Raw genomic sequence first — 21,689 nt, 5'->3', positions numbered from 1 at the left:
TTTTTCTTTGAAATACCAACCCCCAAAGATACAAACATCTTTTTATATCAACAACCCTCATAGCCTTTTTACAAAGTGCATACTTATGTTTAAGCTTTTAAATTAAAGAACGTGCATTTTGATTTAAATCTTTGTTGATTCTAACATACAATTATATGAATTTGTGTAGTTGCTATCTTATAATATATGGTATAAATTTGATATGACATTGACTAACAATGAGCAAAGAATTAGAGACTTTATGATCAGGCGTGATGGGGGCAACTACATCCATGATGTGATCAAAGTTTGAAAGACTCCAAAAATAAAGAAATTCATGTTTCTCTATCATATGCATATTATTATTATGACGCATCTTCCTTCACATAGATCAATTTGTAATGTATTGTTATTTTTTGGTATCAATGATATCTTTGATATCTTTTAAAAGGGATAATTTGATTGATAAATATATAAAATCTTTTAAAAAAGTTTTAATGGGGTTAATGTTTAAGATTTATAGACATCTGAACAAGATTAAACTCTTGAATTATCTAGTATAATACTTATAGGTACAAATAAAACAGAGTTTTATCTATTTGGTGTCCTTAATTTAACCTCGAAGAAATGATTAGTTTGAATGAAGAATCTCTCACTTACTTCATTTAAATAAATGAATCATTTTACATGTTAAAAATGATCTTAATTTATTTGTATATAATACCCATATGGAGATGTTAAATTACCTGAGATTTTCAATAGAAAATTTACAAGTTTTCATGGCAGCAACAACTATATATTGTTCATGTTTTTGTTATATATATGATAAAGATGTCTCTTTAAACCCTAGAACGGAAAAAAGTTAGGTTTCTTTTGTTAATAAAATAAGAAAAAACAGTAAGAGACCACATTTTTTAGTTTATCCCTTTAATTAGTGCATGGATGGAAGTTTAGTTTTAGAAGTAAATACTGCTTGAAATCTGATATATCTTAGCTCTTCTATGGCGACTGAGCTCATTCTTTTGTCACAATTCTACTACAATTAATCATCAATTATTTTGTTTATTTCAACAAATATAATCTAGGATAATACCAAAAATTCATCTATTGAATACTTGTTACTTTTTGTTTTTACTTCAATCTTTATGAATGAGGTGATTTTCGAAATAGCCAACGACTCTATTAATCTCTCAAAATGTCTTCGTTAACAAAACACTTTCGTAGCTAAAATAAATCTACATATATTAACGAAAAATAAGAAAAAAAATTGAAACAACATCATTAATTTAAATATATATAAAATAAGACTTATGTTTCCACTTAAATACATCATCATATATATATATTTATCTAAACGAAGAAATAAAAAAAATGAAATGGGTTGATCATATGAATAAAGAGAGAGATGTGCGGGCAAGAGAAAAGGATTAAGATGCAAAGTATAATCAAATGGTAAATGCGGTAAATACGACAACACCAACACAAAATATTATATGATTTATAAATATGACGAAAAAACTGAGTGGCAATGTCACATTATTTCGTGAACTCTTAATAAATGAGCCATTATCGCACCTAAAAGTTTACCTCACTTTTTAATCAATTAATGCTCCTCCTATGTTCATGATATGCAGAATATGCATGGCCAAATTGAAGGTAGACCAGTGCTTAAAAAGCAATGTTCATATATTTTCAAAACTCAATACATATCAAAAAATAGATTGCAATGGTGTAGTGTACAATTTGTGTTACAAGATCCCAACAAATTCCTGGCTGGTGTATATACAATACACACACCATTTGGAACTAATGGCCTTAATTGGAACCACAAATAACAAATTTTAACCCACACAAAAACCCATTTGCCCTATAGCTTTTGCCTATCACATAACAATAATAATAATAATAATAATAAAAATAAAACTAGAACTCATCCAGCATTTAAACAAAACACTTCAGACAGAGTGATATGAAAATTCCCTAATTGGTACTTGCAATTAGTGAAACAAATGATGTGTCTCTTCATAAGGTTTTGCTTGGTAAAGGTTAATAAATTGAGCTCTCCGCACTTTCAGCTAAAGCAGTCCATGTAAAACGCAAACTGCTGCTGAGAATTGCATGCACAAAATTGAAATTTGCATGTTGACACTTGCAACACCTGCAAGGCTTCGATGTAAGAAGCACACAGAGGATAAGGAGAACGTTCTTTCAAAGGATCACCGCATCACTGACTCTTTCACAAAGGATCGACCGCCTGAACTGCATAAACCAAGATCGTCGTAGTGATCAGTAAATTGAACTATGTAAAGTCAGATCTACTATGAGCATCAAGACTTTGAGATATCAGGGTTAACAATGTGCCGTGACTTACGAATATTCAAGGTGAATATTCATGAACCGTGCATTTTCTTTGCTTTGTGAAAGTACTAGAGAGCCTTCAATTAACTGATCTTGCTCCACTTCTATAGGGTCATAAAAGTATATCAATGTCTGCAAAACAGGTAAAGCCATCATAAAATGAACACCAACAAACAACCCAAAATTCTTCAGTAAGAAGCTACTTGGGAGTAAAAAATTGCAGTGTAAAAATTTACAAGCCTTTTCCTTGGCAATAGCTCAATATCAAATTATATTGATCCATGATTTCACAAGTTTCACATACACTACATTATCCATAATCCATGCAGTGGAGCAGGGGGTACTGAACACTTTATGGACAGTCCAGATTGCGCAACAGGCACTTGAAAAAAAATGCGCTATTTGCTAATTGTAGAATTGAAAGTGGGATAAACAAGGACCACAAAACTAAAAATGTGTCAATTTTAAGACATAAAATAAGCAGCAGCAAATTCTAGCTGATTGCCTACCTGTTGCCAATGTGTGGGAGGATCTTCAGGTGCTGTGGACAGCACAAGTGCTTCATTTGGACTGGCACGCTTTTTCTTCTGGCAACCATCAATTTGATGAACTACAGAAGGTATGTGGTTATTGCCAGGAGATAGTGCTGGGCTGTTGAATTCAACATCAAACCAGAATGCAAACCCGTGCAGTGGAGCTGGAAACAAGCTGAATTTTAGAAACATACTATATAAAATTACATAAACACATATGTAAGGATTGAGTTGAGATATTAGAGTACTAATCACATTCACAAAGAAGACGAAAAAGAAACTGTCTATGTGTTGATATGAAAATTTGAAAGGACCACTTGTATAAAGTGGAACAGGGTCAACAAAAGGACAAAAATATTTGGGGGCAGCAAAACTATGCAAAAGCAATGGGAACAATATTGCCGAAACCAAGTATGAAAATGATAATTTATAAATAAACATTGTCAAGTAACCAGTATACCAGGAATCACAATCTTATAGGTAAGGGTGCCAAAAAAAAAAAGAGAAGAATTTAAACTCTTAAGATGTCACCTCAAAAGCAAGATGTGTACCAAACAAAACATAACAATTTAAACTTCCATATCCTTCTAAGTAACTAATTATCCAAAAGCTTTAAAAGGTAGGACCTGATATTATAAGCTCTTAACAGTATAAACATGAGTTTACGATCAAAGAGCTGTAAATATCTGATTAAATATAAAGGATGCATTACAAATATACATATGTAGGTTTTTGTATGAGAGTCCATAGGCTTTAAACAACTTATGACACAATCTTAGAGCCCTTAGATTAGTGTATTTCATTAGATGAATTTGCATTTGTTGAAATACACTAATCTCAACCATTGAATCTTAGAGGCTTTAGATTAGAGTATTTCAACAGATGAACTTGATCATTGAATCTTAGAGCCCTTAGATCAGTCATTGTGTTCTTTACAAGGAATATTAGTTATACAAGTTGCATTGAATCTCAACCACTGAAAGTGATTTGATCCAAGGGCTATAAAATTGTGTCATACTTTATGAAGAAAAATACAATGGTGATCTTTTAACTGTTCTAATATATACACCACATTACACACACACACACACACAGGCGCGCGCGCGTGCACACACAATTATATTCACTCTTTAGTCAAGTTGACCTGATACTAATTTGGTTAGGACCACACATATTAGCAATTGGATTCATTACATTGGACTAAAACGATATTTTACAACCCAAATCCAATAAAGTGTATGCAAAATTCTGATAGTTATATTAGAATATCCTGACTAGAGAATTACTATTATTATTATTATTATTATTATTATTGTTATTATATATCTATATCTATCTATCTATCTACATGTATATATATATATATATAGAGAGAGAGAGAGAGAGAGAGAGAGAGAGAGTACCACGCATCATAGACTTGAACTTGTATGCTGTTGTGATAGATTCTAGCTCATGAATTTGAATGGTATAACAATCCACATGCTTAACCTGTAACCAGTAATCAATTAGTAGATCTTTTTAATGCATACAGTAACAAATGTGCGTATGGAATTATAGACTTATAGGCTTATAGAATTATATACAGTAATCACATGCATAGAATTATAGACTTTGTATTAGATGAATACCTACACAAAAGACGAACATTGATTTAAAGTTAATGATTTAAAGTTTTTGTGTTAAAGACCCTCAACCAAATCATAAGCTAAAAGTTATTGATTTTGAAAACTCAACTACAGAATTGGACTTGCTGTTTTAAAGTTATCATTCAAGAGATAAGGTGCCTTATTCGTTTGTTAATTGACTTTCAACCAATAATTAATATCTCATCTCTTCAGCTTTTGGGTTCAGAAAATTATTCCAATGATGTGGTTGGAACCGCATCACCTAGATGAAGTCGGGTTCCCCCACATAAATTAACTTAAAAAATAGAAGCCATGGGTAACAAAGTACAAAATGAGAGTGACTGATTTTAAGTAGTACAAAGAGTTAAGCAAACTAGTTATTTCCCAAAATATTAACAAATTCATCATAAACTAGATAAGAAGTCACTAGTATCACATTAAATGAAAAGACTCACCACATGTGGCCATGTCAAAACATTCTCACCCGTTATTGTCTCAACGCTAGGCTCTTCAAATGCACACTGTTTAGCTAATGGCATCATAGCAGACACTGAAACCAACAAAAATAAAATCAAAATTCACATAACGGCAAGATAGCACTGGTCAAAAAAGGGGAATGCAGGGCTCATTTATAATTATTACTTTAAATTATGTGTGCCCAAGGTGAAATTTGAAAAGCACCACTTTGATCTGGATCTCGGAATCATTTCATGAAAGGAAACTTAAAAAGATAAACAGCAATATGCATAAGCAACATTAAGCAGCAACAATTTTGGAAATCACTAGTACCTAGTGTTCCTTTTTTCTGTTCTCCATAATTAAGATTGAAGCCTTCTTCTACACCTAGAGTTTTGTTTCTCTCAACTATTCACTGTAATGAGATGAATCTCTGTACATTGACAAAATATCTCATAAAAAATCAAACCCTATACATCACTATTACTTTCTTTGGTAGATACTTGTGGTTAACCAGAATCATCCCTAGCACAAGAACGTTGAACCCTAGATGTTTTTCCTAAATTAATTTATTTGCTTTCTTGTACATGGCTGGGGAAGATGTGATCACAGATGACATCATCAGTGATCCACAAAATTGATATGAATAAGTGTCATCAAATGCCTTGAATGAGCAACACTAGTGACAATTGAGTTTTATAAGTATTGAAAGAACAGAATCCAGTCAATGGAAGTAAGGTTCCATGATTGCTCGTTTCTACATAAGAAAATGCAGTATGAGAATTTCATTTTAATACTCACTATCAATTCCATAAACATTACGCCAAAAATCAATGCTTTCGCTGTATCTGTCAGGGTGAGTAACCGGTGCCATGTACAACTGAAGGCAAAAAATAATGAGAATCAGTAATGCAAAAGTAAATTTATTTCCACTGAATGCTACTCTATAATTCAAAAAATGGCATTTCAAGTACACAGGGCTTTTATATGATTGGAGGAAAAAGGAGGAAAGAAAATCACTGCAAGTTTATGAAGGAATAAACTAAGTTTGGCTCGGAAGACAACTTGAAGTCAATTGGAAACAAAAATATAATGGCACCATCCTCAATGTTTGTAGATTGAAACTGATGGGAGGTAAGAAACAACACGTACTGTAGCATTTGAAGGAAGAATAAGACCTCCACGTTTTAGCCAACGATCTCTGGCAGTGATGACACTTCCCAGCATGCTCTACAGCATCAAAAGAAAAATAAGTATATACTGTCATGGAGTAGAAAGCTATAATGTTATGCCCAAATCTTAAAGTACTTCAATCATAATTTTCAGCTTACACATCAATTGAGAATAAACTCAATCACATATGAAAAATTCCAATAATCACCTCATACAGAAGCATGTATCCCATCCACTCAGAGATGATAACATCGACCTCCTCGTCTATCTCAACATCCTGCAGAAAACAGCTTCCCACTTTGTAACATTAGAGATAACCAAACTGATGCAAGTAGGCAATTTCCTCAAGTTATTTCCTAATAAATAAACTTAAGCAAATAAACAGATGAACTATTAGTTTTTCTTGTTTATTATCAACAAAAAGAAAATTACAAATTAATCAAAGATTATTCAAACCTAAAGATAGATACTTGAAGGCAACTCTTCCCCTAAACTCTAAACCCTAAAGATAGGCATCAGATTATCCAGCCCAAAAGAAGCTTACCTCAACTCGTCCATGCAATACAATGACCTTGTCAGATAGATTATTTGCCTTTACAACTTCATTGGCCTGTTTGCAATAAAAAGAAGATAGATTCAAGCTTCAATCATAGGTTCCAGTTCCTCATTGTAACAATAAAGATGCAGGACTTTAGGGTTTTCATATGATGCATAAATCCAAGGGGTTGTTAATAGAAATGTTAATTGATCAACATGAAGAACAGGCACAGAGGGAGAGAGAGTACCAGAATATGCAAGAAGGTTAGATCGTATGACCCAACTCAAATCAGCAGAAACATTGTTCTATGATCCACTTAGGAAGAGGGGGAAATCCCACAAGAATCATTGATGTAGTATGAGAACTATAGCCCAAAATTTTCGGCTATAGTGGCTAATGACAAACCCAAATAGGATTGAAAAAAAATTCTTAAAAAGATAAAGTCATATAAAGCATAATTTCAAAGTATATTGTATGGGATAAATTCAGAGCAAGTCACAAAACACAAAAACTCAAAGAGACTTCCAGCAGAATATTTACCACAGGAACCATAAAGCAATAGATCCATCTCCCTAGCCTAGTGAAAGGCTAGTGTGTATAAAAAATTCTGAAAAAGCAAAACACACTGGAGAAGAAAGGTGCTGCAGAAAAAATCTTCTATGAAAAGGAATAACCAGTTTAGTTCTCTCTCCCTCTCTCTCTCTAAGAAAGAAAGAAAGAAAAACCCTTATAGCATTGAGAAATTTTGATTCAGGTAGAATATCAGAGCAAATACACTCACAAGTATGTTTGCTAGTATACGTAGCACTTAAAAGGAAACATTAAAGTGGCACAGGAAATATTTTACAGTACCAAATTTAAACAAGAATAACAAATAAACATTTCATCAATCAGCCAATCAGTTGAAAATTATTTGAAATTCATTTAATTTGATTCTTAGACAGACTAGACGCAGCTATGATCTCATTTCTCTATGTCCAATGTTTAAACTAACAAGAGCTTAACTATATAGAATTTCACTATTTTCCAATTCTTGGCATAATTCATCAAGTAAAAAGCAAAATTACATTACTGAAACAAAAGAATATCCATTGATTCTCTAATATAATAGAGCATTTAAGAAACAGGTTGAATAGATCAAGCAGGTAAAACAAGATGCAGCACGTGAAGGCAAACAATGAGAATTCAAGTAACAAAGCACCTGCACTGCAATATCACTTGCATCCACTGCATAGACCTGTTAACACAAAGCATTTAAAAATAACATGAATATTTAGTAAAATTAATCAATTTAGGGAGATATGACTAAAATTTACATTATATGGTGCACACACACATATACGCATAGCAAAGCTGAGTCTTTTTTGCTAGAGATGAAATGCATAACAAAACTAATCAGTGAATACTATAACCAGTAAAATACAATGTCCAAAGCAATGGAAAAATTTAGTGACTAGCAATAGAGATTCCTCAACAGGAAAACACAAACAATTCACCTCAAAATAGTTTTGTTGAGGATAAACTACTCACCTCAAAATATTGATGCTTTGAACAGGGTAAGTATGGGCAATCTATAAGCTATTTATAACTTTGTGAGAGTGATGTAATGGGTTCTGATTTTCAAGATGACATTTGAAAAAATGGAACTTATATTTCTTGGAACACCACAAGGCCACAGAAACTCTGTTCTATGCATACATTGAACAATATTTATAAGTGATATTGTTGATCATGCACTGACATACGACACCCCAGCGCATGTTGATATTCACAACTTGGAAAATATCTTAACAAGTGCATCGAGTTTGAAATGAAGGACTATTGTCAAATCTACAACATTTGTAGTCAATAAAACTTGTATTACAAGGGGACATGGACCTTACTTTACCATTCATTTTAAAAAAAGAAAGAACAAGGAAATAATGCACATCATTGGAATACAGCACCCCTTGGGAACCACCATATACTTGTACATTTTTTTCCAACCATCACCAGATATAAGCACCAATTGCAGGATTAACTGACTTCAGAAATTACTAGATACAGCACTTAAACAATACATAAGATGTTGAAAAAAAATGTGTGCACTGTGACAAATGTTTACCCGTTTTGCACCAGCCTGAGCACAAAATATAGAAAGGATGCCCGTACCACAGCCAACATCCACAACAACCTACACGCAGGATCCCATCAATTAGTAAGGAGTTAAAACTATACAGTCCATCAAAAAACAGTACGTACAGTGGCAACACTGTGGCATCTTAAATGTAATTTGAATTGTGGCTCTATTCAAGCGATAACTGTAATATAATCGCGCTTACAAGAATAATTAAAGGAAAATAATTGTCCTGATATAAGCTTTTTAACAAGGAAAAATATTTTAGAAACAACTTTATAACAGAAATATCAGCAACAACGATATTACTTTGTCTTCAATAGCACTCTGATTCTGCATTATTGCCGCTCTGTAAGTTTCTGTCCGTACACGATCCTGCACCATAGAAAGCAGAATTCACATAAGATTAAACAAGTTCATCACAAAGAACCTTGTCTTTGGTAAAAGCAGAAGTAATTTACCAAATTAGCCATCACCTGAACCACAGCTAACAAAAGAATTTGAAGACCAAAACCTTGGTAATTTCTTCGACAAAGAAATGAAAGAACCATAGCTAACACGAGAATTTGCAGAAAAAAAAACCTTGATCATTTCTTCGTGGATACCGACGTGAGCGTAAGAGTGGAAGTAGGCGACGTCGAAGTCTGTACAAGGCGTGGCTGGCTTGCGCTCATTTTGCTGCTGATGCTCTGAAACCCTAAGCGAGTCACGTGATCTGCGGCCGCCCCTTCGGACTCGTTCCCTTTGACTCATGATTCCTCCCACTCGCTCTTGTTGCTGTTGCTGGTGATTATGGTAGCCGTTACTGTATCCCATGCTCGAGTACATTCCTCTTTTATTGTTTTTATAATTTTTTAAATTCTAATATTTGTTACTGCAGCTGCTGCTAGTCGAAACAGGGTTAAGAAGAGACACTCGTTGAAGACGACGACGAAGATTTTTAAGTAATTTACCAAACTAACCATTCTTTTAATGACTATTCCACTCATATTTTTTCGACACAATTTTTCTTCTTTTAAGTTTGAAAACTTCATTTAAACACCCATCGTCCTCTTATGTTAAAATAAAATTATATAATTTACATGGATTATCAATTTAAATTAAAAATAAAATAATATTTAATTATATAATAATATATTATTATTAATATAAAAAATAATATTCATAATTAATTTTTTAATTTTTTATAATATAAGTCTATATCAATTATCAATAATTACAAAAATGTTAGAAATATAAAACAAATTTTATCTTACAGTGTGCAATAGTATGTAAATCTTGGTATTCTTATAGATAATACTCTTTATAATAATAAACAATAGGAAATTAGAAATTATGAAAAAAAAAAAAGAGGGTAGATGTGGATCCCACAAAGGAAGGTCAGATAAAACCCTCCAAAACCCCCTAAGGACCCCAAACCCTGTTTTTCTTATTTTCTCTACAGTGACACACCAACCTACCAGCAGCTGCTGCAGGAGCACCAATGGCGGGGCTTGTACCTCCAGGTACAACCATCAACACTGACCAATCCACCGCTAAACCCAAAGAAGATGAAAAGATCGATTACTTCAACTTGCCTTGTCCGATTCCCTACGAGGAAATCCACCGCGAAGCTTTAAGTCCGTACAAATCTTACTTTCTTTTACTTTACTTTGTAATGTTATGCATACCTTGTGTTTTCTTTTTGTTTTACTTTTCCTTGCGTTTCATTCTCTTTCTGATCGATTTATTGTTTCCTTCGTTGTTCGTAATCTGGGGTTTTTTTAGTAAATGTCTGTACTTTGTAAAATTTCCACTTGCGTGATGATATGGAGGATTTGGTTTCGGTTTAAACCGTTTACTGCTTTTTGGATTTCATAATAGATGTTTTGGGTGCTCAAGAATGAAGAAAGATTTTTGTTCTTTTGTAATTTTGCGAAATGGATTTCGGTATATACTTATTTTTCCTCTTATGTTTTGACTCTACATTCAAGTGTAGGTTAAAAAAGAAGATTCTGTGTTTTGAAGTGTTCCTTTTTGTAATTCTGTTCTAAAGAGGGATAGAGGTTTTGCTTTATACGGCTACTAAGAGTAGAATTTTTAGTAAATTTGAAATAAAGCAAGTCTTTTGGATTGTTGGTTGATAATATTGTGGTTAATACAAGTATTAAAACTAGATGATTTTCAGTGTCTTTGAAGCCGGAGCTTTTTGAGGGGTTGCGCTTTGATTTTACTAAAGGACTTAATCAGAAATTCTCATTAAGTCATAGGTGACTTTTCTTTCTTCTTTATTCTTTCTGAATCATTATTGTATGTTTCAATTTCTGATCTTTTTCTATGTAATTTATTTTCTGCTAACTAAAATTTATCATTATGCATCAGTGTGTTTATGGGACCAATAGAAATTCCTTCTCAATCTGCTGAGGCAGTTAAAGTGCCTACTGCTCATTATGAGTTTGGTGCTAACTACATAGACCCAAAGGTAGGTGTTCATTACCATATTTGCTTTGACATAATCCTCTTAACACTAAGAGGCCCTGGCAACTATTTGAAATTTGCAAGTTTTCATCAAATAATAGTAGGTGTACTAATGTTTTCTGACAGTTGATGCTTATTGGGAGGATTTTGATGGATGGTAGACTAAGTGCTAGGGTGAAATGTGATTTGACTGATAATCTTTCACTGAAGGCTAATGCTCAGGTAAAGTTTCAGCATGTCCTTTTTTCCTTCTGATTTTGTCCCACTCTTCATTTCGGGCAGGAGGAAGTATTCTTTTTAAAAAAAAAAAAAAATTTAATTGAGTTACATTTTTTTTTTCCCAGCTTACTAATGAGCCTCATATGTCACATGGAATGATCAACTTTGATTACAAGGTCAAGCACTCTTACCTCACCACTGTTATGCTTGTCACAATGTTGTTTCCCGTAGCTATAATACACACACACATACACTTGATGCAATGAGCATCTATGTGACTTTACTCTTATGTAGGGGTGTGTGTGTTTTAATGACCAGATTGTTATGTACCCAAACAATCTGTTGCGTTTGTTTGCATTGAGATTAACACAGTGTGACTGTCATGTTAAGTCTGAGATTCTTTTATATGGGGGAGAAAAAGCTAGCAAGAGTGGATTTTGTTGCATTATCTCCCCAGATCTAATACCTTATGAGATAATGATACCAAATATAGAGGGTATTTCTGCTCCATTTCCGATGTTTTTATTTATTCTGCAGACAGCTGAGAAATGTTTGCTACAACTGGCTTGAAGTTATGTATTAAGTTTACGAAGAAAGCCTCATTGTATTAGGAAATACTGTCTTGTTCTAGATATGTTTATTTGAATTATCTTGCATGTGCTTGAACTACTTCTATAGGCATATGAATTTGTCCCCAAATGTTGGAACTTGTAGGTTAGGATGCTTGTGGAAATTTCTATTAAAAAAATATGTACACTTTTTTATCGCAATTTTTTTCCTAAATTATGATTATTTTGTTTCTGTTCTTTGGTTTGACATTTTTTTCTTCATGCAGGGTAAAGACTACCGGACCCAGTTTCAGTTTGGAAATGGTGCCCTACTTGGAGCCAGTTACATCCAGGTATATTTCTAAACCAGCAAAGCAATACTGTTACATTCAGTATGGATAATACAGAAAGTTTATGAAGAACAATATAGCATGCTAACATGAAAATTAATCACTTTTGTAATTGGCTTACCTGTTATACTTTCCCTCTGAAAGAAGTTAGACCTTACATGTACATTTTCTTTAAAAAAAATTAATCAGCATTTACCTTGCTAGAATCCTAAGCAATAGAAAGAATCTGCATCTTGAGTTTCTTATCAAAAAGGTAAAAAAGAAGGCATTCTTTATCCACTGTATGTGTTATCCATTGATATAAAGCAAATCTTCTAATGTAAATAACATTGAACATCCACAAATCAATAAGGAGGGATTATGAGGCTGGAAAGATGGGATATTTGTGCATACTAGATATGGAAATTTTCTTTCTTTCTTTCTTTGTCTTTTTGCATTATATTTTTTACTTTTTTATTCATTTTTGTGATTACACAGTGCTACACTAATGCCGTTGATGTAGGAATCATGGTTGTTGTTGGTATGAACTGTTTCACTTTTTCTTTAAACAAGTGTGTCTGTCTATGTGGTTTTTGTCGGATAATGGTTTTGGTGTGTATTGATATTAGTTCTGAGTGTTTCTTTGAATTTCTTCCAAGAGTACAATCATGTACAGATCATTCCATGTACACTCATTTTCAATCTTTAACATCTTCTGAAATTCCTGCAGAGTGTGACCCCTCATTTGTCTTTGGGTGGTGAAGTATTTTGGGCTGGTCAACATCGGAAATCTGGTATTGGTTATGCTGGTCGATATGAAACAGACAAGATGGTAATTACAAGTTTTGTTAATCCTATTATCAACATTTTCATATCTTGTTTAATGGCAGATAATGTGGAGAAAGAGATAGGTTCGATTTTGTTGTTCTTTTTCTTTTTGGATCAAAAGTTGTTGGGGTTCTATTAGCTCCAATGTTAGAATCCGTGTAGCCATTCTGTTTCTGTTTTTAAGAAAAATTGGTTATTTTTATACCTGACTACTGAAGTTGTGAGCTTGGATCTAATTTGATTTAGATCACACTCTATTCATGTTTCACATGTGCTTACCAGGTCATATTTCTCTTATGATTGCAGGTTGCCACAGGACAAGTTGCTAGCACTGGAATGGTTGCACTGAGCTATGTTCAGAAGTTATCGGAGAAGGTAAAACCGACCTTTTTTTTTTTTTTTCTATGGAGTTTGTTTTGTTTTCTCTCGCTGCTTCTCTTACATTATTTTGTTCTGTTCAGGTTTCTCTAGCATCAGATTTCATGTACAACTACATGTCAAGGGATGTCACTGCTAGTGTTGGTTATGATTACATTCTTAGACAGGTTTGTTTGCAGATTTTCTAATATTTCTAAACTGAATATTGGCACTTGTTTGTCTATATCACATTTCTTTTTGCATACATCAATATAAATCATACTTATAAGAAAATAACACAAGACAGGTCCTTTGGATGTTATAATTGTTTTTTCTTCCTTAAAAGACCTCTAGTTGAGGTGATAAAACCTTGTGGGACATGATTTTTCTTATCCTGTGTTATGGGTGCCTGTCTTTGTCAAATCAGATATTTCTAAATGTTCTTGTGGGACATTATTTTTCTTTTCCTTTGTTATGGGTGCTGCATGATGACTTTGGAGCTAAAGTCATTTACTAAATGGTTTTTATATGAAGACTTTTTATTTATTAAATGATGAATATGGCTGTGTCAAATCAGATATTTCTAATTGTAGTTATATTTACTAATGCTTAATTCATTTAACTTGGCCAATAAAATTGTGTTATACCACAAACTTTTTAACTTTGTCCAAATAAAAATTTGATAGAATTGTAGTTGATGCCAAGCACTTTGATTTTTCACCAATATTATAAGAATTGAGAAGCTATTGAGAACATTTTTCCATTTATTACATAAGCTCTTTGTCATTCAATCATAGACATATCATTTTGTGGATGTAAATATTACTGTTGGTGATAAAATAGTTATAGCAATTTACAAGATCCCTAAAGGTGTTATTTTTTGGTTATACAGCTGACATTATTACTGAACTTACCCTCAACAGTTTCAAGCATAAGCCTACTAGTGCTTCCTTTAATTTTTTATTTTCTAACAGATCTTGAGAGTTTCACTGCTTTGGTGAAGCTTAGGGTGTATCTTTTGTAAAATCTTTTATTTCTTTTTATTTGTTCACTTTTTGGTGGGTGCTTTGGAATTGAAGAAAATCAGAATGAAGAGTGGCATCTTTAGTAATACTTTTATCAGCACAACCATTATTCACTCTTCTTTTTGTTAGACTTCCACCCAGAGCTTTTAGTAGATAATATAATTTTCTTACTGTTGAAAAGCTTAGCGGCTAAATATTTCACGATTTTAGATGATTAGCCATTGAAAGATAGTGTAGTAAATAATAATTGCATTTATTTTACCATCTATTTAGAAACATCAAATCAAGTTACTAATAATCGATATTTGAATAGATTTGATATTTTGATTTACTGTTTTTTTCTCCATGACTTTATTGTCTCCTCTTCTCTGAAATTTAGTGAACCAGAATTTCATAAGACTTGTCTTTTTAATGAAGTGAAAGTTTCCTTTCCATGAACTTCTATTAGACATGATTCCTTGAGAGTGAATTTTGGGTGTGGTTGTTTCAGTGTCGTTTGCGAGGGAAGATTGATTCCAATGGCTGCACTGCTGCTTATCTGGAGGAGCGACTAAATATGGGCCTTAACTTTATTCTTTCTGCTGAGGTGAGGATAAATGCCAAGCCTGAAGGCTCTTTTGCTTGAATACCCTTGTTTTTCTTTTTCGGTTTGTGTGCTTTCATGAGCTGTGATTGTTAATGTTCTTTTGGGATTAATGCATTGCAGATAGATCATAGGAAGCAAGACTACAAGTTTGGGTTTGGGCTGACAGTAGGGTGAAGAATGGGAAAAGATGAGTGATGTATTATTACTTTTTATTTATATAAGCTTCTTGTTGCCAACTCAGCAGAGTTGTGAGTCTGCTTCTGCTTCAACTTCAACCGTACCTTGTGTTTCACAATCATAAAATCCATTCTATACTGTCTTTTGAGTTATGAGTCCTTAATGGGGTAGTGTCGGCTGGTGCAACAGTTTTAGAGCCTCATTTATTGCATTTTTTGAAATCATTTTGTTCTCGTAGGGGTAGAAGAATTTTTAGCAATGCAAGTTGAGACATTTTATTTTATCTGGATGTAAGGATTCGAATTGAGAGAAATGGGCATATTGCCTTTTGAATTATACTGCCCATCTATTTTTTCCTTGATTTGCTGACACACTAGGTACTGCATGCAGAATTGTGGCTACAAAAACCACAATCTCTTTACATCTATCATTCAACCATTCCTGTTTGTCCTATATTGAACTCTATTATTTTTTCAAGATTATATCATAATTATGTACTAGAGGAGGTAAGAGTAAGTTCTTAAACTACAGAGGTGTATTATTAGAAATTCATAGTTGTACAGAGAGTAGACTAGAGATGGTGAGCAAGAGGTTAAAAAAAAAAGAAATGAGTAGCAACAGAAAGAAGAAGAATGATGAGTTGATAAACTTGTTCAATCTGCTCAAGATGAGTTGCTTCTTAAACTGTCAATTTGCACATCACACATCTCTTCTAATTAAACTCTGATCTTGACTGTCGCTTCCATGCCCGCAAATCCCCATCTCATCCTTGTCTTCAACTTTATCTTCACAATCTTATTGTCAACAACAAATTAAAGAGGGCTCTGAGAGATGATCTATCTGCAAGATCTGTTGCTCTTAAAGCAGCCTCTTCTCCTAACGATAATAAAATCTTCACTGGACTCTGTTGGTCAAATCATATCTTATGACGATGATAACAAACAGAAAGATGAGCTTGAGAGATTGATTCAGTGGGCTAAGGATGCTACTCGTCTCCTGACGATGATACAGATTCTGATTGTGATGATTATAAAGATTCTGATGATCATTAGCTTCGCCGGAATTTACCACCTTACATAGTAATTTCTGTGTAATGTAATGATTAAAACTCTTTCTTACAGCTGATTTCGCACATAATTGTGTATCACAAAGAGCTCATGAGCGAATGTAATCTTAATGTTTATGGTGGCTTGATTTTGAATATTTAGGGGTATCAGAGAACAGATAAAATCAGAGTCGATATTTGTTCTAGAAATGACCATTATCAACATACATTTGGGCAAGTTGGCCAATTTTAACGTGAGTTATTTGTCAAATATTCACAAGAATACAATTGCCAATAACTGTAGCTATTATTGACCCCCATGCCAATCGAAGCCAAATGTGGAGCGAGGACTCAACACTACCCACTTTGAACAATTAAGGATGATAAATGACTTTTATGGTACATTTTATATCTACTTAACTGAAAAAGTATAACAATCTTAAACAAATTGTTCCCCAATAAGTTAATATTTCAACTAACCCGGCCAATTAAGGAACTCTGGAGAGTGGTAATCTCCAGAATCTGCAAAAAGTAAAATATATATTATAAACTAAATGGCTGATCATATTATTTGTTGTATACACAATTACCTGAACAAGCAGAAAAATTTAACATGGAAGGCAATGTTGCAGGGGCATGACCCTCAATGGAAGCTGTAAAAGCTTCAAATTACAGGTACATTCTCACTGACAAAGAATTTGAATTCTATTCTTGTTTTATTAGTATCCTGCAGATTGTGGTGAAAAATAAGTCAACTACTTAGGAAGCAGACAGTACCAAATAAAGATGCCAAGCAAATAGAATAGATAATTTTACCTAGCATGAAATTAACGGAACTCATCATGGAAGTTAAAATCGTCTTCCTCCTCATCACTGAAAATAGCATTGTAAAATACGTAAGGGTTCTCAATCATCTCTTCCAGAGTTAGACGACCATCTTTATCCATATCTGCCTGCAATAAAATATAGGTAATGTTTAATACACAATATTCTCAACTTACTGCTAAATCAAACTAGCGGATCAGGTTTTGAGTACAGGTCTTGCAATAACTGTCAATGCTATCTATAAATACAAGTGGGTAAGGTCACATTTTCAACTGAAAATACACACTTCTTTTAGTATTTTGCTGGGAATGCAGTTCTTCTATATTATCCTTTTTTTTCAATAACGATATTTGATCCATGCAAAAGGTCAAAACATTTTAGTAATGTAGTGGCGAAGGGCTATTCAATTTACAAGATGCAGCATCGCACAACAGAAATTGAATAACCCAAATGTAGTGTCCATAATTTCTATAAAGAATGATGTCCTTAATTTAAGTAACTAAGGAATCAAGAGAAGAGGTACTTAAGATAACAGAAAAAATAAATGCATACAGATAATTTAGAAGTAACATAAAAAACAATGCATAACAAAAGAGTGGTCAAAACTAAACAATTACTGTACTATCTTTTGACATCAACAAATCCTCAGGTCAAAGCTCCTGAGCATAATTAGTAGTTTCGAAACACAAAATTGGACAGAAGGCTATAGAGGATCACAAAAAGCCAGAAACAACAGCACCGGATAGATGGTACAATATATATCCTGCCTCAACAAAATCCCACCTAAGTGGAAAGCTCTGCAAGATCAGCTATTTACAGACATGTCTGGAAAAGACAATACAGGCTGCAAAAAAATTTAGCAAAACCACTGATCTCCATTGTCACAAAAATTCTGAGAGGTGGAATTAATATAACTTAGTAATAGGACTTTGAAGACAGGAAGAAAACATTAAATGGATTGGGAAGATCTAAACTTGAAAGACACCAAAAGAAAGGCATAAAGTCTAATGCCATACCCAAATCTAGCAAAGTCCACCCTATAGCATTATATTGTTGAAAGCACACTTGAGGATCTACCTCCCAATACCAACGTAGCTAGAGAAATGAAAGACACAAAACTTTAAACAATTATATTTCCCAGATGGTCCTTCCTTTTGTTTCTTATCAGACTGAACAATCAAGTGGCAGCAAGAAAGGAAGAAAACAGCTTTCCCGTAGCATGAAAAAAGCCACCAAAGAAATGATCTACTACCAAATCCTTAAAAACTGAGCCATAACTGCAACATGTAAAATCTCCATCTAACAAACAGAGGTTAACTTTTCCAAAATCAATTTCACATTGAGGTCTCAACCCAACGGGTCTTGACTGACCAGACAATCAGGGTAACAAAATTTCAGGGAAATTGAGCTTTTAGAACCAATAAAATAAAGATTTCAATACAATGACTTGGATCCAAATTTATGAATCAGTGATTGAGGAAAAAAAAAAAAAACACTTCTTTGATGAACCAAATTATAGTTTCAGTAAAATAACAAGGATGACACCAAAAAGTCAGACATAAATACCTGTGATATGATGTAATCTGCTTGTTGTTTTGCGTAGTATCGCTCCGATGGATGAAGTTTTCCAATTATTGGAAGTAGATCTATGTCTGACAAATTACTGCAAAGTGGAGAGCCAAGTTAATTTGACAACACAACAGTATAACTTCTGCAATCAAGAAGGAACATATCATAAGATCAGTACCCGTCACCATCTTTGTCAAGCTGAGAAAACAACTCTCTAGCTGGGGCATCTATTGAGTCATCAGATGGACCAGAAGAATTATGAATTTCATCATCATAGTCCCTTATCAAGTCAAAGAGCCCATGGAAAAATTCTTTAAAATTAATTTTCCCATCTTTGTCTGAATCTCTCTCCCTAAAAAAGTAAAGAACCACATGAATAGTTCAGCCAACAATGATTGTCACAATAAGATTGTTTAAGTTTAATTTCAGTCTTTGTTTTAATCATCCTCGGGATTGGTTGGTCAATAGTATTTTTAGAATTTTATTTTGTTTATGATTACATTCCAAATGTTGTTCAGAAAGTAAGACAGAAGTGCGGATCTGAAAAGAAAATTGAATATGGTTAATTCTTTAAGCTGGTACCACAATCTCTCCAATAAAAAAATTGCTTTATACTTTTTACAAGTCAAACACAAAAGACAATAGGAACTGGTTTTAAGTTGCAACACCAGAAAAGAGATTAGAAAAGATGTAAATCAAAATTGGTAGTATAAACAGATTCAGAATGAACTTAATAAATAAACATAAGGCACAAAAAAAAAAAAAAAAAAAAAACTCAGGAGAAGGGAATCTCTTGAATGTCACCTTACTTCTTCCTTGCACAACCACAACATTAGATTTGGATTTTTGCTATCAGCCGGGTGTAGAAAACTACAAAACCATAAATCAAAATGAAAAAATCATGATCAATTAAATGAATCCAACAACAAAGCAATTTTTTCCATTTTTCTGTCTCTCACTGATTAGATTAGCTATCAAGCAGAAGCTCACTCATTAAACTCAGTTATATTCAAAAGACCATCTCCATCTGCATCCGAAGCATTAAAATGCTCATGTTTCCACCAACCCATATCATAGCCAAAAGAATTATTATCTGATAAATTAAAAAGGAAAAAGGAAATTAGCAACCAGGAATACTCTCCTGAAAAAAGATCAAGGGATCCAATTAATTAACACAAGATATGGATAATATACAGAGAAAACTAGTGAAAAGGCTCCATTTAGATGCCCCGGTATGTGGGAGTGGCTTATTATGGCGAGCCAAGAACTAAATATAACCATATGATGCACAGCACTGAAACAAAACTTTACATAAATCAATTGAACTTAATTAAAGCTCTCAAATTTTGGTCACTGATTACAATGTCAACAGTTTTGAATCGAACATTAAGAGTTCTATCAGTTGTGCAAAGGGATTGACTAAGCATGGCCAACTGAGAACTAAATATTTTGAGATGATATACAACCCTCAAATAAAACTTTACATAATCAATTGAATATAATGAAGCAAAACTCTCAGACTTGGGTCAAGGATCACAATGTCAAACGCTGGCAAAACCAAGTAGGCAATTTAAATTGAATATTAAGCTGTCTATCAGTTGGAAAAAGCAGATGCTTTCCATACATGGACTTTATGAAGTCCCTCAACAGTCCCCTTGACTCTCCCAACATCAACCATAGTTGAATGAAGATATGCACTATCCTTTACTAACTAGCTCACCTACACACATATATACCTAACATAAAATCATCTACCAACACCACAAACATATTTACCTTCATAATGAACCCAACTGGGAGGCTCGTACTCTGCGAAAGACACAAGTCCATCCTGATTTTTATCATGAGTCTCCAATTCTCTCTGAGTCCTGTGCATCACGTCCCTCTCAGCCTGCTGCAAGGTCCAGTCAGTCAGCTCGCTCTCGCTAACATACCCATCAGGCGGCTGCACATCAATCTTTGGAAACAACAGCACCAACCTATTAATCACAAACAACATCTACTCAATCAATTTGCATAAGGCGGTTAAAATTTTTTAACTAAATAAAATAAATCAACAATCTTGAATCAAACCAACATCTTTCCTTCAATCAATGCAAAGAAATTAACATAAAAGACGGTGTCGAATCTGTAAAAAAATTGTACCTATTGGTAATATTGAACTTCTCCTCATCGTTCAAGTAATCTTCAGCATTCATAAAATCTTCCCACTCGGGCTGACTCTCATGGCCCGGGCGGGCTCGTGTTCGTGGCTCACAAGCTCAGGATGGGCGTGTTCTATATACTGTTTCTCCCACTGCCTGTCCTCGCGAATCCGCTCAATGTCGGCCACGAGCGGGTCGAAGGGGACAGGCTTGTGACGTGTAGGGTCCAAATGGAAAGAAGAACGAAGTTTAAGCCTACGGTGGCGGTGGTTCTGCGCCTTCTTGGGCGACTGCGAAAGAAGCAAAAGAAGAAGCAGAGCTATGGTTACGTAAATAACTACTGAAAATTTACCCATACCAAGATTCAGAATCGGAACAAGTAATTGTACTGTTTCTCCAAGTGAGAGATCTGGGCTGACAAATTAAAGCAAGTTAGCTAGAAGGGAGCATTGAATACTGATGGTGATGGGCTTTCATAAAACTAGATGATCTGCTAGCTTGAGACGTCATGTGAGTGAGTTTATGCTTGGAACAAACAATAACCATGTCCCACCCGAGGTTTAATGAAGTAATTTGCCCACCCCAAAAGTTTAAAAAAATTATTTTTTATCCATTTATCAAAATCAATAACTATTTGTAACAATTAAAGAATATTTATGTGGGTAATTAATTGAATTGCCATTTTATTCTTAAATTTTAAAATATTACAATAACCAAAATATATATATATATATATATATAACACAAACAAAGGATCTTGGTTGAAAATTAGCATAGATAATTATTAATGTAAAATAATATA

At 33.6% G+C, this 21,689-nt stretch overlaps 3 protein-coding genes across 5 annotated transcripts; 1 reads left to right on the top strand and 2 right to left on the bottom strand.

Annotated features, from left to right (window-relative positions):
* Positions 1-1,647: 1,647 nt before the first annotated feature.
* Positions 1,648-9,726, bottom strand: LOC123214723 (probable protein arginine N-methyltransferase 6). 3 transcript variants are annotated; one of them, XM_044634684.1, is made up of 13 exons: positions 9,361-9,726; positions 9,088-9,153; positions 8,767-8,835; positions 7,864-7,899; positions 6,669-6,734; positions 6,333-6,401; positions 6,104-6,181; positions 5,753-5,831; positions 4,951-5,045; positions 4,274-4,358; positions 2,847-3,034; positions 2,351-2,469; positions 1,648-2,238 (listed from the first exon to the last, which is right to left on the bottom strand). In XM_044634684.1, exons 1-13 carry the CDS (start codon positions 9,604-9,606, stop codon positions 2,196-2,198), a joined length of 1,239 nt encoding a protein of 412 aa, XP_044490619.1. In that variant the 5' UTR covers positions 9,607-9,726; the 3' UTR covers positions 1,648-2,195. The 3 variants fall into 3 exon arrangements, with proteins under 3 accessions (XP_044490619.1, XP_044490620.1, XP_044490621.1); XM_044634685.1 differs by lacking the exon at positions 9,361-9,726 and adding an exon at positions 9,240-9,344; XM_044634686.1 differs by lacking the exon at positions 9,361-9,726 and adding an exon at positions 9,255-9,344.
* Positions 9,727-10,159: 433 nt separating this feature from the next.
* LOC123215037 (mitochondrial import receptor subunit TOM40-1-like) lies at positions 10,160-15,640 on the top strand. The gene is made up of 11 exons (XM_044635078.1): positions 10,160-10,397; positions 10,946-11,027; positions 11,140-11,239; positions 11,362-11,457; positions 11,580-11,630; positions 12,290-12,355; positions 13,062-13,163; positions 13,466-13,534; positions 13,621-13,704; positions 15,032-15,127; positions 15,248-15,640. The coding sequence occupies exons 1-11, from the start codon at positions 10,262-10,264 to the stop codon at positions 15,299-15,301; spliced, it is 936 nt and encodes a 311-aa protein (XP_044491013.1). The 5' UTR covers positions 10,160-10,261; the 3' UTR covers positions 15,302-15,640.
* A 1,088-nt stretch (positions 15,641-16,728) lies between these two features.
* Positions 16,729-21,382, bottom strand: LOC123215036 (calumenin-like). Its single transcript, XM_044635077.1, is given in 9 exon segments — positions 16,729-17,076; positions 17,166-17,302; positions 18,741-18,837; positions 18,922-19,095; positions 19,548-19,613; positions 19,734-19,836; positions 20,520-20,722; positions 20,889-20,982; positions 20,985-21,382. Coding segments are annotated over 8 exon segments (1,122 nt in total). The 5' UTR covers positions 21,244-21,382; the 3' UTR covers positions 16,729-17,076; positions 17,166-17,176.
* Between the last annotated feature and the right edge of the window lie 307 nt (positions 21,383-21,689).

This window comes from Mangifera indica, chromosome 4 (genome assembly GCF_011075055.1).
Source record: "Mangifera indica cultivar Alphonso chromosome 4, CATAS_Mindica_2.1, whole genome shotgun sequence".
NCBI classification, from domain to species: Eukaryota; Viridiplantae; Streptophyta; class Magnoliopsida; order Sapindales; family Anacardiaceae; genus Mangifera; species Mangifera indica.
This window is presented reverse-complemented; position numbering and strand designations above follow the sequence as displayed.